Source organism: Octopus bimaculoides, chromosome 9, assembly GCF_046866305.1.
Source record: "Octopus bimaculoides isolate indiv1 chromosome 9, ASM4686630v1, whole genome shotgun sequence".
Classification (NCBI taxonomy): domain Eukaryota; kingdom Metazoa; phylum Mollusca; class Cephalopoda; order Octopoda; family Octopodidae; genus Octopus; species Octopus bimaculoides.
In genome coordinates, this window is record NC_142936.1 from 76,624,170 (window position 1) to 76,649,827 (window position 25,658).

The 25,658-nt window shown below is 36.8% G+C and overlaps 1 protein-coding gene across 1 annotated transcript in view; it reads left to right on the forward strand.

Annotated features, from left to right (window-relative positions):
• Positions 1-21,442, forward strand: part of LOC106877194 (ankyrin and armadillo repeat-containing protein) — a 39,486-nt gene extending 18,044 nt beyond the window's left edge. The window contains exons 9-21 of the mRNA XM_089357831.1: positions 2,122-2,323; positions 5,073-5,281; positions 6,899-7,003; positions 8,211-8,627; positions 9,365-9,464; positions 9,680-9,827; positions 11,874-12,030; positions 13,025-13,186; positions 13,380-13,609; positions 15,176-15,334; positions 17,817-18,244; positions 19,805-19,857; positions 20,878-21,442. Of these exons, the coding sequence (XP_089213957.1) occupies positions 2,122-2,323; positions 5,073-5,281; positions 6,899-7,003; positions 8,211-8,627; positions 9,365-9,464; positions 9,680-9,827; positions 11,874-12,030; positions 13,025-13,186; positions 13,380-13,609; positions 15,176-15,334; positions 17,817-18,244; positions 19,805-19,857; positions 20,878-21,074 (2,567 nt within the window). The 3' untranslated portion in view covers positions 21,075-21,442. The remainder of the gene's footprint in view (positions 1-2,121; positions 2,324-5,072; positions 5,282-6,898; positions 7,004-8,210; positions 8,628-9,364; positions 9,465-9,679; positions 9,828-11,873; positions 12,031-13,024; positions 13,187-13,379; positions 13,610-15,175; positions 15,335-17,816; positions 18,245-19,804; positions 19,858-20,877) is intronic.
• The last annotated feature ends 4,216 nt before the right edge of the window (positions 21,443-25,658 follow it).

Here is a 25,658-nt window from a genome sequence, read left to right on the forward strand (position 1 = left end):
TATATGCTTGTCCTCCGCCACTGTTGGTCAACCGGTGCTGGTTTGTTTACGTCCTCATAATTTAGCAGTTCGGCAAAAACACCGATAGAATATGTACCAGGCTTCAGAAAGTAATAACAAAAGTTGATTTGTTCGGCTAAACCCTTCAAGATAGTGCTACAGCATTGCCACAGTCCAACAACTGAAACAAGTAAAAGATAAAAGCTATATATATATATATATATATATATATATATATATATATATATATATTCATATTTGCGTGCGTGTGTGTGTGTGTGTGAGAGAGAGAGAGAGAGAGAGATTTTCCGGCATTAAAATGTGTCAGCCTTTACAACGAGGCAAATGTGATGTTAAGTTACATACAAGTATATAAGGGAGGCTACTCTAACTAACAAGGGAAGTAACTCATACTTGTGTCTATTAAATAAGCCGAAAATTAACTAAAGTAATTGCCGGTAGAAAACCCTTAATAACAAAATTCAAACATCTTTGTTTTTGTTGTTTTTGTACTCAGTTTTGCTGAGCGACAACTTCAGCGTGTTTTCATATATAATAATGAAGTTCATTCAAAAGCAGTAAGGAGTGTTTATATAATGAAACTTGGCTTTTTCTGGCTATCTTTTTCTTCTCTAATTAAACATATAACACAGTCTTTGCATCTCTTTTAATATTTCTTTTTCATCTATAAGAAAAAGAACAAGAACTTGAAAAGTTGCACTGAGGATTTTATGCCGCTAAAATACACAGTAACTTTCACTTGTACAAAGTAACTGAGTGTGAAGTTCAAGTCTTTCAAAATTGTGATTTAATTGTTACTGTCTCCATTTTCTGGACAGGATGACAAGGGAAATAACTCCTCTTATTTTGTAACGTTAATCTTATATAGTAGAATCGTTTAGCACACCGTGCAGAATGCTTAGCAGCATTTCGTCCGTCTTTACATTCTGCGTTCAAATTCCGCTGAGATCAACTTCACCTTTCCTGCTTTTGAGATCGATAAAATAAGTACGATAAAATGAGCACTGGGGTCGATGTAATCGACTAACTCCTTCCCTTGTACCAAAATTTGAAATAAATTTTGTTTATTATCGCAGTTTGTGCGCAATAGCGTCGAAACAATAAGGAAGCCTTCGTGTTAGTGTTTTTTGTTGCCTTTTTTTAATGTAATTTAAAGCGTTAGATAGTTCATACAGATGCTGAATTGTCTAGAAGTATCAGTTATCCGTGATTTTGAAAGAGATGACGGGTCACACAATTCTGCTCAGAAGAGAATCAAAACAACAACGCGCTCAATCATTTTCAAATGAACCACCATATTTTTCAGGCATACAAGTCCAATTTTTCAGACCAAAATTTACAACCAGAAAAAGGAAGATTGATTTTAACACACAGAACACTTCGGAGGATTAAACATTACAGCAAGATCTGGAAACGACGATGTTTAAATGTTTACACGACATGTTTAAGCATTCCATATAACCCATCGTAACTTTTTTTTTTATTTTGGGGAATTTTCAGACAATGTTTGCGAATTTGTATTCACACACGGAACTCATACGATTATGATTTTTTTTTTGGATCTTTATAGTTTGACAGATCCTTTTTTTTAATTCTCCCCCACTACCACTACCTCCATAAATTCTAAAAGTGTCACCCTTTTTCAATTTCTCTTTTTTAATCATAGTTTAAAATACGGACAGTCAGAATGTTTTGCTTAAATCCCATCAATAGATCACCCCTGGGTGCATCATGGGAGAAAAATATTGAAAACCATGAATACATATCAAAGTGACAAAGAAACGAGGAAGGTATCAGGTGGTCGACCTATGTGCTAAAAACAACCGCTAAATCACCCTTAAATCACAAGTAATTTTTTTATCTTGCATAATCGTATGAATTCCCGCGTGTAGAACACAAATTCGGGAGAATTTTCTAAAAATTCCAAAACCCTAAAAATTGCTATGCGGGGTTATACGGGGAACTTAAACCAGAATTCCACCCATGTTTACACTATATAATTAAGTCGATTTTAGTGCCAGAGAATAAGCATTTATTTCCTAAGTCATCTAATATACGTAACGTCCTTTTGAAGTAATCGTTGCTCTTATCCTTAAACAGGTCCATCAGCTCTACACCTAGCGGTTCAGTGTGGGGCTTTTGATGCTGTTGTGTGCCTCGTTTGCAATTTTGCCCAACTCAATGCAATTGATAATAATGGCTGGACACCGATTCACTGTGCAGCTTTTTACAACCAGGCGTCTATTCTTGAAGTGTTCCTGCGACAGGATAAGGAATTTACCGAAATTCAAACTCAAGATAAGTAAGGAATTATATGCACATAAATCTTCACCTATATATGTGCGTGTGTGTGTGTGTGTGTGTGGTGCGTATATGTGTATACAACACGTACATATGTACTCACAAAATACATATATATATACTTAAATGTGTGTGTGTATGTATGTATGCATATACACACATAGATGTGTGTGTGTGTGTGTATATATATATATGTGTGTGTGTGTGTGTGTGTGTGTGTGTGTGTGTGTGTGTGTGTGTGTGTGTGTGTACGCACACACACACACACAATATACATAGATATTCACAGATGTGTGTGTACATATATATCATTGCTATTATGTAAAAGTGTCGTGAGTCCAAAACGTTGCTTTTTCAGAAATCGAAAAAATAGTTTCACCATTCCATTTCTTTTTACATTAGCAACAGTTTCAGCTTAACAATAATACTCTGTTGGGTGCACAAAATTGTATCTCCATGCATGCATGATATTTTCAGTCAGAAATAGTTTTGCAAAACTGTCGTATGTGGGACTTGCTACACTTTTGAAAAATGCCAAACCATTGTACTACACTTTGACAATTTTCATCTGAAGCAGCTGGAGATGCAATAGTTTGACCAAAAGAACTGGCTAATACAAGCAAATCAAATATTGAAAAAAACGCATTTGGCCAAATTTGGACATACAACAGTTTAACATAATAGCAACGATATGTACATATGCATTAGTAGCGTGGTTTGACGGAGGGCTAGGAGTCTGACCGCCCCAGACGACGCTTTTATAGGAAGGCAATTTTGTGTCTACTGTATAAGTCTGTATAGGCTTATGGGGCCGCGGGACAGGAAACTCAAAGGCTGCCCTAGGTGGCACACTCTAGCCACGCTAGAGGGCTTATACCCTTGGTTTCAGGGTGATCCTGCATCTGATAGAGTTCCTTGATTGAATCTAGATGAAGATTTTCCTGTATGAGGCAGACTGCATCATAGATGTGTTCATATATTTTGTATAGTACGCATACAAGTATCACATTTCCCCCTCTCCTTTTCTCCTTATCTCTTTTGTAAACTTCTACATTATTTGTAAACTTTCCTTCCAATGTATCGCTTGTCTGATGCACTTATGTCAAGGAGATATGTCGAATAGCTGCGATCGTGTGTAGAACGGATCCAGCTATCAGCCTAGTCCATTGTGAAGATCGCCCCAGCACCTTATTTTGGTCAGGAAGGGCGGGCAGTTTTCTTCTGGCGGTGGCTATGTCATAAGAGGTTGAGTAATGGACGAGACTAAAAAGACTGAAAACAAACACTTTCCTTCATCGACTTTTTAAAATTCCAGTGAAAAAGGAAGGTGAGGTTTGAGAGGAAGGTGTTATTCCCTGGTAAATTTGTTGAAAGGTGGGTAAATGCGGCAGGAATGGACCGAGTGAGTGGGCCAGCTTTAAGCTGGTGCCTGTAGACTAAGGAGTACGGAGGAGAGAGGAGCACTTGCCATGACACTCTGATGTGTAGGGTGGCTCAGTATCTGTGGGTTCTTTGATTGCCTGAGGGTGGTGCCCCCCTTCCCATTGGGGTTTTGTTAAGATTCTTTTTGCAAATTTTTAGTTTTATTGTTTACACATTTCTTTGTAAATTTCCACTGTCCTTTGTCTTTGCTTTGTCCTAAATGTTTTTGAGACCCTTGTGGCCAATAAAGAAACAAATATTATTATTAGGTTGTCCGGAAAGTCTGAGCGTTTTTTTAATGTGCAAAAAAGGGATATAAATAATTGACCTTTCAATAAATTTTATTCAATGAAATAATTTCCATGACCTTTGCCCATCTATCAGGCAATTTAAATATTCCATCAGAATAAAATTTGACTGGTTTTTTTTTTTTTTTTAATGTTATCTAGATGCATTTAGACTCCATCTAAGTCGTTAAATGTTTTTCCTTGCAATGAGTTCTGTAGAGACAAAAACAAGTGGTATTCGGATGGTGCAATATCAGGAGAATGTGGTGGATGGAGTAAGGGATCCCAGCCAAGTTCATGTAACTTTGTTCGTGTAGCCAAAGACACATGTGGTCGGGCATTTTCTTGTTGGAACACTGCCCCTTTCCTGATGGCAATCTCCCGCCTCAATTCTTTGATCTTTTGGTTCAAATTAGCCACCTGACAACAGTTCACATCAGAATTAATGGGCTGGTTTTGTGGGGGAAAGTTCATAATAAATAATGCTTTTATAATCCCACCAAACACAAAGCATAGCTTTTTTTAGCATGAATATTCGTCTTTGTTTGCTGTTTTGGGGGATTCTTCCGCAAACTCCAGGATCTTTTTCGCACCGTTTTCGTACACAATCCATTTTTCATCTCCAGTCACAAGTTGTTTCAAAAATGATATGCGTTCATTCCGTTTCAAAAGCATCATCCCCGTAAACTTCACAAATGTTTTTTGTAAGTCTTTACAGCATTCTCTCCTTTTTAAAAAACAAAGAAAAGCATTGCAATGCGAATATGACATTTTTGGTTCTCCATTTCAAATGTCAATAAAGGGTAACCGGAACGAAAGATAAATCTACTTTTAGTCAAGAACAAAGAGATGAACTACCACTTCAAGCAACACCAAAATTTTAACTGTGTTACGTTTAAGATGTGTTCAATGAAGCATTAAAAGATTTAGCTTAAAAACGCTCAGAACTTTCCGGACAACTTCTTTTATTATTATCATCATCATCATTATCATTATCATCATCATCTTCTTCATCACCATTTTGTACTTCATATTCAACAGCCTAAAGTCTACCCCTCTCTTATTGGCGGCCACTTCCGGATGTCTGCCAACTATCACAACCTTACTGGGATACAATGCCGATGTTACTGGCTGCAACCTTCGAGGCCACAACGTGATTCACACCGCTGTTATACATGGACATACTCGTATTGTTCAGTACTTCATCCAATTGGATATGAAGCTCTTACCCGTCTGGAATATACTTGTAGGTCAGTATCAAAAGGAAAGAAAACAAAAATCTTACATTAATATTTAACAGTTACTGTCATTAATTGTGCCAATAGCATCTGCAGCACCAGCACCAGCGGCGGCAGCGGCGGCGGTAGTAGTAGTAGTAGTAGTAGTAGATCTTTTATTCTTTTCAGTTATTTGACTGCGACCATGCTGGAGCACCGCATAAAATGAAAAGTCTAACTCGGCGAAATTTGAACTCAGAACGTAAAGACGGATAAAATGCCGCTAAGCATTTTGCCCAGCGTGCTGACGATTCTGTCAGCTTGCTGCCTTAGTGCAAATTATTAATAATAATTTCTGATTTAGGCACATGGTCAAAAATTTTGAGAAGGGATAAGTTGATACCATCATCTCAAGTACGTGTCTGGTACTTTATTCATCAACCCTAAAAGGATGAAAGCATAGTTGAGCAAAGCTTTCTACCGTAACGGTAATTGTCGTGATGATATATGTTGGAGTCAGCAGTTACCAATTGTAACGAATGCTGATGTTGTAGATGTGCAAGATGAAAGAACGGTGATCGAAGTTGTAAACAAACATTTATTTACCGTTACTTTGTATATAACCAAAGCACGACGGGCTGGTATGATATAATTGGAAAAGCATGTGAGGTAAAGAAAGTTAATTTTGGCCTGTATATGTGTGTGCATGATCTCATAGTAGTAAATAGAGAGAGATATGGTAATGTTGCAGAGAAATGAAAGTGAGCTAGTGAAAGTGAGAGTGGTGGGACGAAACAACTGCTTCGTTGTTGAGTGACCATAGTTGTCTCTCTGTACCTTTTCATTCAGAGACGGCGTTTCGTTCAGTCTGTCAGCCAGTTCTCGCTAATTGATTTTGACTTACGGAGTTCTTGTATCTATAACTATACAAAACTAGTCAGAAAGAATATCTGTTGTTGCTGTGAGCAACAGATATTCTTTGCGGGCATCTGTTATCTCAATTCTAACTTTTCATGGACTAGAAGAGGTTGGAAGGGTTCAATAGCAAAGATATAAATCGGTTTAGCAAAGCCATGTCTTAAATGTAACTTGCTGTCACTATTGTTTTTCTGTGAGAAAAGTGCTGTTGAAATATTATAGGGAATTTGCCGATTCAGGTTGGAATCTACTCTATGCCTAAATGAAATCACTACACTACTATAACATCCTTTTGTACTATAGGCACAAAGCCTGAAATTTGGTGGGAGGGACCAAATCGATTACATTGACCCCAATGCTCAACTGGTATTTATTTTATCAACCCGAAAGGCAAGCTCAACCTCGGCAGTATTTGAACTCAGAATGTAATGGTGGACGAATTGCTGCTCAGGATTTTGTCCCGGTTGCTAACGACTCAGCCAGCTCGTCGCCTCTTACTGCCTCAATAATAATTCTTTGCGATATTTCGCATAAGCTTTGAGGAGAGGGAGAAAGTCGATTACATTGACCCTAGTATTTAAGTACTTGACTGGTACTTATCAACCCCAGAAGAATGAAAGGCAAGGTCTCCTACATTTTGTTTACTCATTCATGTTTTTCTTTCGATTTTGACCGAGGTGAAGAACAGATATAGTGTTTCTTGAAAATAACATCTTGCTTTGAATTCTTCAGATATGCTTAAGTTTGAAGACATCCTAGCGCAAGAAAGTGCCGTTCGCTGCATGGAGGAACTTATTTTAACAAATTCAGAATGTTGGATAAACATTTACAATTCAGGTATTTAATTCCATCTACCTTAATAGGTTTTATTTAAACTAAATGCACAAGGTTCTGTATTAACAACTTTATGAATCAATCATTTATGAAGTACTAAAATCATCAAATTCAGATAGGTAAGTCTATTTAGCTAAATAGATTTTACCTAAACTAAATTCATACGCTTGATTCTGTAATGATAGTTTGTGAGCTAATCACTTATGAAGCACGAAAATCACACTAAAATCGCTAAATTCAGATTGGTAAACCCATTTACCTTCTTTTGAATGTTCTCTAATTTTTGGCTGTAGGTGTGCACAGAAATTTGCTTGTGTGCAAATTTTGTCTGTCTTTACAAAGCATCTGTGCATCTATGAGAGTAACCGTCTTCAATTTAAAATATTAGATTTCATCTTGAAAACCTTGTATGTACACATTTGTTCTTCCTTTGTTCGTTTATTGTAAAACATATGTGCACATGAACATGTACGCAGCTTAGAGTGAACATTAGCGTAAGAGGTTTTATTTAAACTAAACACATTTAGTCCTATCTTAACAGCTTCAGAGCTAATCATTTATGAAAAAGTTCATTTCTGAATCACTCTGATCTATCCTTGGTTTCTACAGCAATATATAGGTAAAGTACGTTCAGCTCCGACAGATAATCTGCCTCACCCACGCTGAAAGCTAATTCCAAAATACTGCCGCTGCCAAATTACATATTACTTTCACCCGTGGCTCAGTGGTTAGGGTATTCAGCTTACATTTGTAGGATCGTGAGTTCGATTCCTGGTGCACACCATGATTACAGATGATAGCAGTTGTTCACTGACTGAACAGATTGATCCTGGCCATTGACAGTTCGTTGTCAGTTCATCCACTCGGCATCTAATGATATTCGCCATTGACTCAATAAGTTCGTTTGCCGAAATAGTTCGCATCCACAACGCTGCATCCCAAGATTTCAACATACCCTGGCTTGGGTGGTCACATGCTATTTAACCCATACTTGGGACGCTTACAGATGCTCTTACTCTGGGTTAGAGTAGATCTGGGAGCAATAGTGGTTAACAGGTGATTCCACATTCCTCAGAACCCAGGATAAATTGAACCAGGGTTTCATTTTTAAATACAAAGATATATTGTTATCAAGGCATATTTAACATACAGATCATGCAATATCTATATAAGTAAATGGATAATATTTTTTGTTTAATTCTACATCAAGATGGAGTAACTGCTCTGGCAAACCTTTTCGATTCAACGAGCAAAGGAGTGGTGGCACTAACTTCGTCAGTACTTTGTAACATGACCGAAAATGTAGAAGTTCAGAAGCTGCTGACAGACATGAATCTTGGTCCGAGTCTTGTACATTTGCTGTTGTCTCCTGTCGGTGACATACAAGCACGGATCTCAATCATTATATCAGACCTAGCGTCAAACATCGAATCAAATCAGAAGATATTTGCAAGACAAGGCGTCATTCCTGCGCTTATCCAACTTCTGGATTCCGATATGGAAGATGTCCTGCTGAATGCAATCAACGCTATACGAGTAATGTGTCTGAGCAGTCCTAGCAACCAAACTGAAGTTACCAAGTGTAATGGTGTAGAACCACTCGTAGACCTTTTGAGTATCAACTCAGGTGAGTTTAGTTTATTATACGTAGTTTTTAACATAATCTACAAGAAAAGATGGTGGAGAAAATGTAATGTTCATGCTTTTCCCGCAGATATTCTTTTCTACTCTGGGCACAAGGCTCGAAATTTTGGAGGAGGGGGCCAGTCGATTAGATCGACCCCAGTACGCAACTGGTACTTAATTTATCGACTCCGAAAGGATGAAAGGGAAAGTCGACTTCGGCGGAATTTGAACTCAGAACGTAAAGACAGACGAAACACCGCTAAGCATTTCGCCCGGCGTGCTAACGTTTCTTATTTCTTTATTGCCCACAAGGGGCTAAACATAGAGGGGACAAACAAGGACAGACAAAGGGATTAAGTTGATTATATCGACCCCAGTGCGTAACTGGTACTTAATTTATTGACCCCGAAAGGATGAAAGGCAAAGTCGACTTCGGCGGAATTTGAACTCAGAACTTAAAGACAGACGAAATACCGCTAAGCATTTCGCCCGGTGTGCTAACGTTTCTGCCAGCTCGCCGCCTTTTTTCCCGCAGATATTAACAACGGAAATGACGAGGCCTGAAGTGAAATAGTTACAAATAGCTAAGATGATATGTGATAATATGAAGTAAATTTGATTGCTATTCATTACAGTTCGAACTGCTGAGTAGGGGCTTTACCTTTGACTCACATAATTATTTTTGTTGTACTTATTGTTTTATTTTGTTTTTGTTTCTTTTTTCTTCCTTCATTTCAGACAATAATTTTCTTGAATCTGCCGCTGCGGCTACGTTAGCAGCAATTACATTGGGTCATTTTGAGAATCAAAACTTCATTGTTGCGGCCGGTGCAGCGGAGTAAGTAGACTCAAATATTCTCCATTATGCTCTTAACAGTCGTTTCTGAACAGCATGTGGGGGGAGGGGTGAAGCTTTGCTTCCCAACCATGTTGTTTCAGGTTCAATCCCACTGTGTGACATGGCATCTTCGGCGGTGGTGGTGTTGTTGTTGCTGTTGTTCTGGCTGTATTTTCATTTAATTCACATATTAAATACTCTTTAAAAATTAACAGACCACTGGTGAATCTTACTCGAAGTCGGAATGTCATGCTACAAGTGAAAGGAGCCAGGGCAATCGAAGCTCTTACCGAAAAGAACCCAAATAACCAAAGTGTGTTTCTTAAACTGGGTGCAGCAGAAGCCCTTGTTCAACTTCTTAAGGTGAATTTCAATAAACCTGTTTCCCTCTTTTCTAGAAATTTTTCATTTTCTTTATATCTTAACTTTAACGTTTTACCTATAATTAATGCGATGAGCCGGCAGAATCGTTAGACCATCAAACGAAATGTCTTGCAGTATTTGTTCTAGCTCTTTACATTCTGAGACAAATTCCCACCAAAATCCACTTTTCTGTTTATTCCTCAATAAAATAAGGTACAAGTCAGGTACTGGAGTTGATAGTATTGATTAACTCACTTCCCCTCAAAATTGCTGGCTTTGTGCCTAAATCAGGGCTTAATTTATTGAACTTAGATTGATTACTGTCAATGTGGACCATATTATCTACACTGCCATAATGTCTAATTCTCTGTCCTCGGAGTCTTTTTCCAGTCTGTTAATGGTGCAATTGTGTTAATTTTTTTTCTTTTTTCATTTTGGTGGGGAGGATGTTTTGTAGTATTGCTTCTGGCTGTTTATGCTCAGAGTTCAAATCATACCTTTGCTTTCATCTACTCAAGGGTCAATAAAATAAAGTACCAGTCAAGAACTAGGGTCACAGGTCTCAAATAGTCCCCCACCACCAAAAAATTGCTAGCCTTGTGCCTAATCAGAAACCATTATTTAGCTCCACGAAAGTCAGTGAGCTGGTAGAATCATTAGCATGCTGGGCAAGATTCTTAGAGACGTTTCTTCCATCTTAACATTCTGAATTCAAATGCTGTCAAGGTTGACTTTGCCTTTTATCTTTTTGATGAAATAAATGAAATAAATACTAGTTGAGCACTGGGGTCAATGTAATCAACCAGCCCCTCCCTCAAAATTTCAAACCTTGTACCTATAGTAGAAAGAATTATTTAACTCAATATTAAAAACTGAGTTAGTAAACATATGCCAAAAGGCACTGCAGTTTTGAGAACTACAGAATCTAACGTTCTGATGCAAGTATGGACAACGTCTGTTTGAGGAGCTTGCCACATGAGGCACACAACTAGAAAAAATTCAAAGTAATATTTCATTAAGCATGCCATTCAGAAAGTCCAACAGACTGCAAGCCTAAGGTTCACGTTTTGTTATTTAAGACAATAAGGTGTGAAATGAGAAAGATCTAACTGCTATTTCTAGCACTTGATCAACTGTCTACTATCTAGAAGCTTTCTTTTACTTATTTCTTTAAGTATCTCAAAAGCTGCAAGCTGGCAGAACCATTAGCATGCCATGCAAAATCTTTGCGGTATTTCATCTGCGTTTACATTCAGAGTTCACATTCCACCAAGGTCAACTTTGCTTTCATCTTTACAGGGTTGATAAAAGAAGTACCAGTTGAGCATTGGGGGTCGATGTTCTTGACTTAACCTCCTCCAAAATTGCGGGCCTTGTGCTGAAATTTAAAACCATTTCTCAAAGAATTTTAAACTTCATGTGATAAGTAGCTTGCTTACCAACCACATGGTTCTGGGTTCAGTCCCACTACGTGGCACCTTAGGCAAGTGTCTTCTACTATAGCCTCGGGCCAACCAAAGCCTTGTGAGTGGATTTGGTAGATGGAAACTGAAAGAAGCCCATCGTATATATATATATATATATATATATATATATATATATATGTGTGTGTGTGTATGTGTGTGTATATGTTGTATATCTGTGTTTGTCCCCCCAACATCACTTGACAACCGATGCTGGTGTGTTTAGGTCCCCATAACTTAGCGGTTTGGCAAAAGAGACCGATAGAATAAGTACTAGGCTTCCAAAGAATAAGTCCTGGGGTCGATTTGATTCGACTAAAGGCGGTGCTCCAGTATGGCCGCAGTCAAATGACTGAAACAAATAAAAGAATAAAAGAATTACTCTCACTGATATAAAGTTAAAGATATTTAGAGGAATGAAGATGGAGATTTTTAAAAGTCATGTTTTTCACAGAAATGTCATTCCAATTGGAAATTTCAATCAGGTTGCAGAAAGGGCTCACTATGACAGTAATTAAAACCATCGACCATGTTTCATTTGTTCCAAGAAAAATTTTAAATCTCATTTTCTTTTTCTGCTTAGAGTATCAATGGCAATGAAAGAGAGCAAGGCGCCTGTGCTCTCTGGGCTTTGGCAGGTCATACACGTCCTCAACAGAAGATAATTGCAGAAACCATTGGCATTTCCAATATAATTAAGATGTTACTTGAAAACAAATCAGAGAAATTACTTTTAGTTGGTAAGTTTAGAATTAGTTTATCTTTTAGCTGTTTCAGTGATTGTTCTGTGACCAATACTGGGGTACTACCTTGTCAAACTGTCCAACCCATGCCAGCATCGAAAACAGACGTTAATTGATGACGATATATATATATATATATACATACATACATAAGCACAGGATTAACTGTGTGGTAAGTAGCCTGCTTACCAATCACATGATTCTGGGTTCAGTCACGCTGCGTGGCACGTTGAGCAAGTGTCTTCTACTATAGCTTCGAGCACAACCAAAGCCTTGTGAATGTGACAAGGCTGACCCTTTGAATTACAGGTACAACAGAAACAGGAAGAAAGAGTGAGAGAAAGTTGTGGTGAAAGAATACGGTAGGGTTTGCCACTACCCCCTGCCAGTCTTGTGGAGCTTAAGGTGATTTCTCTCAATAAACACTCACAATGCCCGGCTTGGGAATTGAAACCATGGTCCTACGACTGCAATTCTACGACCGCAAGTCCGCTGCTCTAACCACTGGGCCATTGCACCTCCACACTCTTAATGATAATAATTCTTTCTATTATAGTCACAAGGCCCGAAATTTTGTGGGAGGGCACTAGTCAGTTACATTGACCCTGACTCGTTCTTATCTCATCAACACCAAAAGGATAAAAGGCCACATTTGAACTCAGGACATAAAGACCAACAAAATGCCACTAAGCATTTTGTCCAGCTGAGTAACAATATATATATATATACGTGTGTGTGTGTGTGTGATAGGCTTCTTTCAGTTTCTGTCTACCAAATCCACTCACAAAGCTTTGGTCGGCCCAAGGCTATAATAAAAGACACTTGCCCATGATGCCATGCAGGGGGACTGAACCCAGAACCATGTGGTTGGGAAGCAAGCTTCTTACTACACACCATGCCTACACCTAAGTTGGTTTCCTTTATAATTTTCATGAAATTTCTTATATATCAACAACGAACTGAATTGAACTTTATTGAATTTTTCTTTGAGGTTGCCTCTCGGCCATTGGACTGGTCAAAGAAGATCTTGTTAATCAAAGCAACATGGTTAAAGCAGATGTATTGCAACAGCTAGTTCGACTTCTCAACGGGAACCATCTTTCTCAACAAGTTACCACAATGGTAGTGAAAGTTCTGGGAGTGCTGTGTATCGGTAAGATGCTAGAAATTTATCTAAATATAAATTTCAGTTACATTCAATCACAAGAATTAATTCCTAAGCCGTATGTCCCCAATCCAGTTGTTGAAACCAATATCAGAAAAACATATTATTATGATAAACAATTATTTAATTGTATAACAATATATTGATATAGTGCTTCTATATTTGTATCTAATAAATCTAGGTGTTGCTTACACCAATAATGAATTTGTACAGTCAAAAATCGCTGAAGAAGGTGCAATACCTGTTTTGATTCAGCGACAAGATGATTCCTCATGTCCAGAGATGCAAGTAGAAATTCTCACAACATTGGCATGTATTGTTCTACAGAACCAAAATAACCAGACTTTGCTTTCAAATGAGATGAAATTCAATTGGAATACTCTCCGGAATTTGCTACAGTCTCCAAAACAGGTGAACAAAAGTTAATTTTTTAAGTATAAACCCATGTAGTCGCTTAACTGAATTTATGCTTTTATAGTTTTGACTATATATATATATATATATACTAATTACTAGCCTGCTTGCCTTGGCTACGTCAAGATGGATTTTTATGTATTTTTCTTCCCACTTGGATTTCAAATGTTGCCACAATTATAATTTGTCTATTCTACTGTAATTTTCTACATTTCTGTGCAGCTGAAGATTGCTCTACATATTGCATTTAATGTAATGCTCGCATTACTTAAATAAATGGAGTAGCATGAAACGTGCGTACTGCAATCATCTTTAAAATCCATGTTGCTTATTTTGATTTTTATATATATATATATATATATATATATATACACACACACACACACACACACATATATATATATACGTATATATATATATACACATATATATATATATATACATATACATACACGCACACACATATATATATAGGGTAAAATTTTCAAAAAATTTTATCAGGGGCCAGCATATTAAAAAATACCTATGTTAATAGATCAATTTACATCTTTACCAGCTCTGCATTTTTCTCAAGTTTTATTGAATAATACTTATAATAATCCCATTTATATCGTGGAGACTTCCCTCAAACAAGTTGTGGATTAAACCAATGAAATTTTGGATATATTAATCCCTTATGAGGATAATATATCTTCAAATTGACTATATAAATGGGATTATTATAAGTATTATTCAATAAAACTTGAGAAAATGGAGAGTTTTTTTTTTTTCCTCTAGTTTCAGCTCAGAGCCGCGGCCATGCTGATGCACCGACGTTTTGCTACACTGTTATTAATGAGAGCCTCCTCCAATATGTGGTACTTGGTAAAGATGTAAATTAATTTATTAACATAGTTCCAAGGTAAAAACTGAATACAAATGAATTCAAAAATACCTACCTATGTTTCGATTCCAGCCCATACATAATTTCAATTGGATTAAATCCAATGATGAGAATTAATTATCATTTTGAAAAATATAGGGTAGAATCTTTTCAGGGTTTTTTGCTTTTTTAAAAATGAATATTACATGCTTATGAAATAAATTAAGTTAAGAGAGGGAAGAGAGAAAATATTTATCTTATATATGGAGTGTATATATACGCTAAGAATATCATATAAATAAACAAAAAAAATAAAAGTATAAAAATAAGAATGAAGATAAATATAATTAGAAATAAGAATGAAAAAATATATAGAAATAATACAATAACAAAGTATTAGCAAATAGAAATAAAGATGTATTATATATACATAAATATACATACATATATATATATATAATAATAATAATAATAATAATAATAAATCTCTGAGCGAGGTATAAACATTAGCCACACAACATTGTGAAATATATTTGACACCTATTACTATGAAAAAGTACCAAGACAAATCTAAGACTTACAGAACTGCCAAGATAAATCTAGGAATCTAGGACTTACTACTTCAAATCTTAAGTTTTTCAACCCTGCTTTAATAAAAATAAAATTAAAAGACTATTTCTTTTATATATTTATTCTCATAGGACATACGTTTACGCAGTGGAATGGCATTGACAATATTTTCATTTAATAACTTATCCTACCAATATTCCATACGTCATACAGGAGTCATTCATTACAGCATGTACGAAGAATTTTTGGAGTCACCTGATCCATATTTCAGATCATATGCAGCATTTCAGGTAATTTGAAGGACATAAAATATTTTCCTTTTTGTTTTGTTTTTTTTTCTATTATATTCCTGTATTTTCTATCTTCACAAATATTAATGGAAGGCGTCGCAATAACGAAGTTACTTTTCAGCATCGTTTACAAATTTACCAGGGACTTAAGTCGTTTCTCTCCATAGACAGATTTGTTGTTTTTTTTTTTGTAACTACACTAAAAATACAGTTCAGTTTAATTCAGTATTACAAACCAGATAAGACTTATTGAGTAATGTCATTTTTCGTTGTACAAGATATGATATTGTGTGCATGTGTGTTTGTTCTAGTTATACATTGTAATACATTTGATGCTGTATCCTGCAAGAAATTTATTTCCGAATCAGATGGTTCCAGGTTCAGTCCTGTTGCATAGCACCTCGGGCAAGTGTCTTCTACTATAACTCTGGGCTGACAAAAGCCTTGTGAATGGATTTAGTCAATGAAAACTGAAAGAAACTCATCATATATATATATACACACACACATACATATACGTGTATGTGTATTTGTTTGGATGTTTGTATTTGTACCTTCACATCACTAGACAACTGGTGTTAGTTTGTTTACATTCCCATATTTAAACAGTTCAGCAAAAAATCATTCCCAGTACAGTAAGTACTGGGAACGATTTGTTCAACTAAACACATGAATGTGGTGCCCCAAGCATGGGTGCAGTCCAATAGCTGACACAAGTCATCATCATCATCATCATCATAATTTAATGTCTGCTTTCCATGCTGACATGGGTTAGACAGCTTAACTGGAACTGGTAAGCCAGAGAGCTGCACCAGGTTCCAGTCTGAATTTAGTTTTGTTTCTACAGCTGGATGCCCTCCCTAACGCCAACCACTCCAAGAGTGTAATCAGTGCCTTTTACATGTCACTGGCACAGAAGCTGTTATGTGTCACTAGTACCAGTCACAACTACGATTTCACTTGGCTTGACAAATCTTCTTTTTTGGGCTTGCTCACCATCATCAGGCTCATGACATCAACCCCAGGACTTAACAAACATGTTATTTTATTGACCCCCAAGGCAGTGAGTTGGCAGAAATGTTAGCACGCTGGACGAAATGCTTAGCAGTATTTTGTCTGTCTTTACGTTCTGAGTTCAAATTCTGCCTAGGTCAACTTCGCCTTTCATTCTTTCGGGGTTGATAAATTAAGTACCAGTTGCATACTGGGGTCGATCTAATCGACTGGACCCCCTCCCCAGAAATTTCAGGCATTGTGCCTAGAGTAGAAAAGATTATTTTATCGACCGCAAAAGGAGTCGATAATATAATGAGTCTTTCAAAGAATGAAAGGTAAAGTCAACCTCAGCAGAATTTGAACTCAGAATGTAAAGACCCCCAAAAAATGCTGCTGGGCACTTTGTCTCATGCACTCACGATTCTGACAGCTTACCACCTTGCTCCATCCTAAAGTAATGAATGATTGAAATGTGAATTTTAAAGTTTCTGTACGTTCATTTTTGACAGAGACTTGAACTTATTCTCTATCTCTCTCTCCCACATTCTCTGTCTTCCTTTTCCTCTCTCTCAACCCAGATTAACATGGGTGGTGTTTTAGATTAAGCACCCACACACATACCTCATGGAAAAGAAAAAGGTTAAGGGCATCAGGGAGAGGTGGAGGGAATGTTATAAAACTGCTGTTTTGTAAAAATAGATAAACAGTAATCCCTCGACTGTCACGGGTGTTACGTCCCATAAACCCCCACAATAGTTGAAAATCCACAAAGTAGAAACAGTACTGTACTCTTTACTCTTTTACTTGTTTCAGTCATCTGACTGCAGCCATGCTGGAGCACTGCCTTTATAGTCGAGCAAATCGACCCCAGTACTTATTCTATCGGTCTCTTTTGCCGAACCGCTAAGCTACGGGGACACAAACACACCAGCATCAGTTGTCAAGCGATGCTGGGGGGACAAACAGACACACAAACATATACACACACACACACACATATATATATATATATATATATATATATATACACATATATACGACGGGCTTCTTCCAGTTCCCATCCACCAAATCCACTCACAAGGCTTTGGTCGGCCCGAGGCTATAGTAAAAGACACTTGCCCAAGGTGCCACACAATGGGACTGAACCCGGGACCATGTGGTTGGTAAGCAAGCTACTTACCACACAGCCCACTCCTGCACCTGTACTGTATATCTTTTTTTTATTATTTTTATAATTTGTATATATTTATTTTATTATAAATGCAAAACAATACCAAAGAGGAATCGATGTAAGCTTAAATAGTAAACAGCAATATGGCGATGGATTACTGCTTATATTTACATACATATGTGTATATGTGCACATACATGTGTGCATGTGGATATATCTGTAGGAATGAATGTCTGTAGGTGGTGGGTGTGTATGTATACAGTTCAGCATATATGTACACATGTATGTATATTGTCTAAATTTCTTATCCTCTAGATTGTTGTCCTTGCACGCGTAGTTATGAATCGCAGTTCTGTATTCCTAACGGCAACTGGTGTATCTATCCTAGTTGAGACACTAAAATCTGAAGACGATGATGTTGTCATCTTAGCAGCTAGCCTTCTCTCAAGTTTATCACACACACGAGCAGGGATTACAGATGCCATGGTAACTGTTGGTGCCCTTGAATTCCTTATCAAAAAACTGAACACCACTTCAAACCCTCAACTGAGCAGTGCAGTGGCAGTAACTCTTGGATATCTCACTTTCAATCCAACTGCATCCAGAAATCTGTTTACTGCTTGTAGAAATATGCCAGGCTTGTATAAAACATTGATCAAAAACTTGAAAGGAGATGCCAAGATTAACTCCAAGTTCATAGATGACTTCAAAATGGCTCGTGATATTGGACTGCCCTCACAATGGTTTGTATGACTGCTTTTGAATGTATACTCTTTATTTCAATCATTGGGTTGTGGCCATGCTGGAGCACTGCTTTCTACATATATTTAGTTTGCTACTTTATTCTATAAAATGCTGTCATGAACTTCATTAGCTTACAACTGTTTCAGCTGCAACATGTAATACACTCAGATTTGAGTGCTTATGTATCACCTTGTAGCTTCAAAATTGCAATGCACTTCATTTTTGAAGATCTGATGGAGCTGTAGGGTGATACAGAAACACTTCATTTTTGAAGCCCCAATGCTATAGGATGATACATAAGCACTCAACTATGAGTGCATTGCATCTTATAAGCAGAAACACCTGTAAGCTAATGAAGTTCATAAGGTAATTTTTTATTCCCTTGTCATTTACATAATTTTTTATTACTACGCTGTACTTGACTGATGCTTTGCTCTGAAGCATATACTCTTTACTCTCTCTTTTACTTGTTTCAGTCATTTGACTGCGGCCATGCTAGAGCACCGCCTTCAGTCGAGCAAATCGACCCCAGGACTTATTCTTTGTAAGCCTAGTACTTATTCTATCGGTCTCTTTTGCCAAACCGCTAAGTTACGGGGACGTAAACACACCAGCATCGATTGTCAAGCGATGTTGGGGAGACAAGCACACACATGTGTATATATATATATTTATATATATATATATACATATATACGACAGGCTTCTTTCAGTTTCCATCTACCAAATCCACTCACAAGGCTTTGGTCGGCCCGAGGCTATAGTAGAAGACACTTTGCCCAAGGTGCCATGCAGTGGGACTGAACTCGGAACCATGTGGTTGGTAAGTGAGCTACTTACCACACAGCCACTCCTGCACCTATGTATATTGAGTTCTAACAGCAGGCTATTTGTATTGCTATGCCTAAATGAAATGATAATATATATATATATAATGAGAAATACTTCAACGATGGAGATTTTTACATTTTTATTAATGCATTGCTACATGTGTTTCAACATGATGTATTTTTATGGGATCATTTCACCATATCCACAAGATATTATTTATAATCTCCATGGACTCTATGGGAAGCCAGCAACAAGTAGCATAGGAGCTCTATCAGAGCACAGGCAGACATCTACCATATACAAAATACAAAGATGTGTATATACGTGTGTGTAAGAAACTAGGAAGAGGACACAGAAATTTCTGATTTGGTACCCAGGTGCACATTTAGTCTACCAGGGTGGGTTCAACTCTTAGCTGTGGCAAAGACAATTAACCCGGGGGATGAAGAACTCTAATAGAAAAACCTGAGGTATGTTGTTCATCGGGTTTGTGGAAAACATTTGCACCCACTTCCAACTACCAGCATTTCCAAAAAATGTGAATGGTTCTTCACAAGCCTTCCTCACTGAAGACCAATCATCTGTAAAGGATTGTAATAAGAGAACTGAAGGGGCAGAAGAATTGAATACCCTCCCAATGTATTCTGTGGAACTCGTGAGTTCAAATCCTCCCAACAATATAGAATTTGTTACGTTTGTTTGCTTGTTTATTTATTTTTGTCTTGCAGTCTGGAAATAAATGGTGGCTTCCCAGTGCAGAAACCTAACCAATGTATGAAAGGTGAGTGAACAGCAGCTTTCATAGTTTCAAAACTTTAAGAAAGTTGCACACACACAGTTAGATATACACACATGTACATGCTGTGGATAAATGTGTGTGCATATATATATATGTGGTGGAGGCACAATGGCCCATTGGTTAGGGCAGCATACCCGCGGTCATAGGATCGCGGTTTTGATTCCCAGACCGGGCGTTGTGAGTGTTTATTGAGCGAAAACACCTAAAGCTCCACGAGGCTCCGGCAGGGGATTGTGGCAAACCCTTGCTGTACTCACAACTTTCTCTCACTCTTACTTCCTGTTTCTGTTGTGCTTGTAATTCAAAGGGTCAGCCTTGTCACAATGTGTCACGCTGAATATCCCCGAGAACTACGTTAAGGGTACACGTGTCTGTGGAGTGCTCAGCCACTAGCACATTAACTTCACAAGCAGGCTGTTCAGTTGATCGGATCAACTGGAACCCTCGACGTCGTAAGCGACGGAGTTATAACAATATATATACATATGCATATATGTGCAACTACATGTATGTTTGCATAGACACACACAAACGAGGAGCTTCAACACAGACTGTCTACCATATTCACTAACAAGGTATTGGTCAGTTCAGGATTATATATAGTAGCAAACACTTGCCCAAGGTGCCATATAGTGGAACCAAACCCTAAACTATGTTTGTGAAGCAACCTTCATAACCAGAAAACCTTGCCTCTGCCCACTTTTTCATTACCATTTTCATCTTGGAGTGTCAGGTTCACATAGTGTGCATAATGACATTGCTAGTTTGGTTTGAGTTGAGACAATCACTAGTGCTGCACTTCAGTTTATCATCACTGACCTGAAGGGAGAAAATACATGCTGCCTAAAAAGCAATGGACTCCATAGTGTTAGTATGTCTATGTATGTGTGCATGAATGAGATTGACTCTTAATGTCTGATACTCGAGTGCATCCATGTTTTAGCAGTTGTAGTTTTGTTGTTATCATCGTTAGTCTCTATGCTCCTATTTCTTATTTTTCAGTAAGCCATTGGTGCATGAATCCGTCACTGGTGAGAGATCATTCAGCTGGTAGTAAATATGAAAAAGGTACTAAAACACATCTACTGCGAACCAAATCCGCCTTTCCCCTCAGACAGAAGTCTCCTCAGAGGAGAAAACCCTTACTGGAAAAGTCCAAAACGATGATTGAAGTTAGAACTACACCAAAGTCACCATGATTCATTCAACATCCATAGAAATATCAAAGATAGATGCCCTACTGAACTGAAATACATATTATACATTCAACTAAGTACACAAGCACCTCATAGGTCAATATATACCTTTCATACATTAACATCTGTGTGGACACTTTAATCCCAGACTGTTCTCCCAACCAATACAGTGCTGTGGGTGCCACTGGATGACAGATTCTGATGTTATTCCACGCTTTCCAATCCATGATGCTGGCCTGAGCATGTACAAAGTGAACACTATTTGGTGCTTCAAAATTGTTTTATGCTTCATGCACAAGACATATCTATTAAATTTCTAAATGTATCAAATGACATGTTTTTGTTTTTAGAAATAAAGCTTTCAAAAATTACTGCATTTATTTACTTTCAACATTGCTGTTAACAAGAGATACCAACCATTAGCAGTACTCACACAAACACTCCACCTCATTATTATTATATATAATTCTAAATGATAGTGTAGCTTCCAAATGTTCATTTTGGTTCATCAGATACAATAGCAAATTTGTAAACCGAAAAAGTTTTAGTTTACAGAATTGACTAGTATATTAGGTATTTTTAAGTTTACCATAAACCCACAAAAAGACAAATGGTCAAGATAATCTCAGACACTGGCATTTGAATTCAAAGGAATGTATGGTAGCACAGACTACTTGTGGAATGTTGGCCTGCTCTCCTAGCCAACTGGATGGTGTCAAAGGCTAAAACAATGCAAAGCACATTGTGACCAGCGATAATATCTGATGGTCTGGTCAATACTGTGATATACATATATATGAATACATGTATTTATTCTTTTTACGGCATGCTTCTTTCAGATTTTGTCTACCAAATCCACTGAAGGCTCTGGTTGACCTTAGGCTATAGAAGACACTTGCCGAAGGTGCTATACAGTGGCACCTTGGGAAGTGAACCCAGAATGGTGTAGTTGGGAAGGAACCTTCTTACCACACAGACACTCCCTGCACCTATGTAGGTATAAGCAATTGTCTCCTTGATATGGTATGTGATAGTTGTGTTAGTCATGCAAGCAGCATCCATTTCCAAACTTCCATGAAGACGTATGTGTATACACACACACACACACAGAGGGAGAGTGTTTATTAGTCAATCATTTGATTAAAAATATTTAGCCCAAAAAGGCCTCCCTTCGTCAGTATTCTGTGATTTATTCCAGCATTTGCTAACAGAGAACATCGTTAGTTACCCTGGATTCTGCTTTATCATCATAATCATCCATATGCTGTGCTAAAGACATTCCACAACCACTTCATTTATAAAAGTGGAAATCACTTCACATGCAAGATGCTGGGATAGAGCAAACTGCATATACACAATTGAATTTAGTTTCCTTTTTCTTAACCAAAATTTTTGTTCAAGCCATAGGACATGATTTAGTTACTATTTCTAGTAGTTGGGTCACAGGATCATCAAGGCAAAGACAAACCCTAGTCTTTAATAAAAAAAAATTTTTTTTTTAAATAAAAAAATTTGAAGCTCAGATATAGTAATCTTCAGAACAAAATAAGCTGAGATATGTATAGTTAAGCACTTTATCTCACCTCCAATTGAATACAAATAGCAAGTTTGTCATGAATGATGCATTTAAGCACATGTTCAGACTTCAACAAGAATGCCAGTCATTTAAGAGGAATCACAATTACATATTTGTTTATGAACATCAATGAAGAAATGAAATAAAAACTCAAAGGCTGATCAATATTTTTTATTATTTTTCATTAAGTACAACCACATGTTCATTATCACTTAAATGAACTATGATGTAAATGGTGGTCGGTAAACCAGCAGTGATATCACATGCCCTAACAGACCAGCTTAATACATCACAGCATGTTAATTGCAGCCAGACTTTGCTGATAGTATTTTCAATGATATTCAAAATTTACATGCCGTCCTATATAAAAATGATCTCACGTTCCCAAATTTTAAAAAAAAATTTAAAAAAAAAACGAAAAGTCTTACAGTAAAAAAAAAAAAAAAAAAAAAATCATGGTTGCTCATTTTTATAAAAAAATTACAATCTCGCAATAATCAAAAAAAAATTAAACATGTGTTGATATCACATGAAGTTGAAAAAATAAATACAGAGTACTGCAAAAATGGAAATAAATAAATGTGTGAATGAATCCCATTCCTTTAGTGCAGAGAATCCCTGATTCTCGAGATCTGGACTGCAAGAAATAACAGCTGCCCTACAAAAATCAGGGGGCAGTATGACTAGCTTGTCCTTAACATTAGTGGGCTTTAAAAAAAAAAGGAAATTGAAAATAAATCACTGGGTTTTTGTCCTGAAAGGACAGGGACAAAATATTTATGGGGAAATGGGGCAATATATTTAGGGGGAAGGGAAAATTCAAGTCTGGGGAAAGGGGGCAAAGCGTATATATACTTCATATATACATTTATATATACATATATCAAATACCTACCCACTGTAACTATTGTTTACCGACCATCTTAAAAAAGGCCCACTTGTGCGAGATGCACTTTCAAAGCTACTAAATTTTATTTGTTGATTTACTATTCGTTCAAACAGCATTTTTAATAGAGTTTCTTTTTTTTTCTTTTTTAAATAATCTTCATTATATTTAAATGCTATTGTAATAATTTCAGCACTTTACATATAAAATTTTTTTTTCTTCATATTTACATAAGTCCAAAGAAGGCATAAATCGCTTTTACTGTCTCTGGTCTGATAATGATACATGAAAAAAAAAAAGTGAAAAATGGAAAATGCTTTGTTTTCTGTAGCACTCATGTATTTGGAAGTCAATGAATTTTTTTTCTTTTTTTTTTTTCTCTTTTTCAGAATATATCTTTCACTCCTTTTGTAGTGATAGTAGAACTAAATGAAAGACACAGTATTTGAACAATGTAAAAAAGATTATTTTTGTTTTGAATGGAAAAAATAACACCACCATAACACTCATTCTGATCTTAAGCAACACAGTCAACTTAACTCTCACACACCGCAGACAAGTGGACCATGATTATTTAAACTTATTGGTAACTTGTAAATGTCCCTCAATGAAATATTTTAATGGAGATTTTGTAAGGAGGAATTTTGTATGGTTTCTTTGGGGGGGCAAAGGGGAGAATAAAATCTAGGTTTACGGGATTTGTAATTTACATAAATGTATGCGCCAAATGGAATACTTACAAAATGACTGCTTGGTTTGGAATTGAAAAAATGTAAGAAAATTAATGGAATGTACATTTTCTTTTAAAGAATAAAAAAAAGAAAACCACCTGTTTTAATAATTTAGAAATTATCTTAGTGCGTTCAGACAGCTCCACAACTCACATTAGGGCCTCTCTGCAGCATTACAAATGGGACACAAAACTTACCTTTTTATTTGCTTGTTTATTTGGGATCACACCAGTTAGCTGTGGAAGTGGAGTTGGAAGGAGGGGGGTGGGCAAGTACAGCTGCAACAACCTAGCACATTCAGCAGGCAACTGCCAACTACCAACACAGCAGCAACCAAATTTTACTCAGAAAATCTGAAGGGAAAGTAAAAAAACAGTTGCTGCCGGGACATTTTGCAGCCTTGCCAGCAATGAAGGCTTTAAATGTTTACAATGGCTCGAGAAGCTTAGCCACTGACATCAGCCACTAGAGACATGTTAAAACGGGATGAGGAAGAGGCGGCAACAGTGGTACAGTAATATAAAACAAAAACAAAGGGAGAAAAAAAAAAAAAAACTAGCTGGTGTCCTTGTAGCTTGTCATCTGATAGCTTTAACAAAGTCCTTCAAAGTACGACTTCATTTCAGTAAGTCTCTTTTTTCTCTTTCATATGTTTACGTATTTATGATATGCTTTTCCGTCAGTGTTTACAGGGGAGTGTATATCCACCCTGTAATCAGAACACCACGAACAAGTTCTACACCAAATAGGATTTAGAAAAAAAAAATAAAACTTTATAATCACCTTACTTCCTTTACCAGAAAAAAAAATTTGAAGGAATTTGGAAATATTCGTTTTCTTTCCAAAGTCCACAACTATTCTATATCATCAGTAAATGCAATTATTTTTAAAATTCGGGTGAAGTTTAACTTCACCCAGAGATCTGGATATCATCAAAAAAATTTTTAAAAAGCATGACTTTTTTTTTTTTTTTGATATCAAAGAGGCACACGTTTTGATACTGTCAATGGCAACATGTAGAAAAGAGGTGCAGACAGAATAAAAAAAATAGAATTAAAAAATTTTTTTATGCCTTAAGGGCTTCCAAATTTAATACAGCATGCCTTACAAACAGGCACAATGCAACTGTACAATGTGTGTTGAAATTCAATCTGTACACTTCAGCAAAAAGCATTGCTGCAACAATTATTTCAACATACACGTATTTTTTAGTTTTTTTTTTTATATTATTATTATTATTATTATTATTTTAAGTAAGTTCAGGAGTAGCCAAACTGACGTACAAGAATGAGCTAGCTACCTGTAACAATGCTACAATGTTGACACACCAACAGCTCAGCAATCCATGTTCCCCATTTTAATGTTTTCAAAGAAAAGGAAAGGGAAAAGCCTTG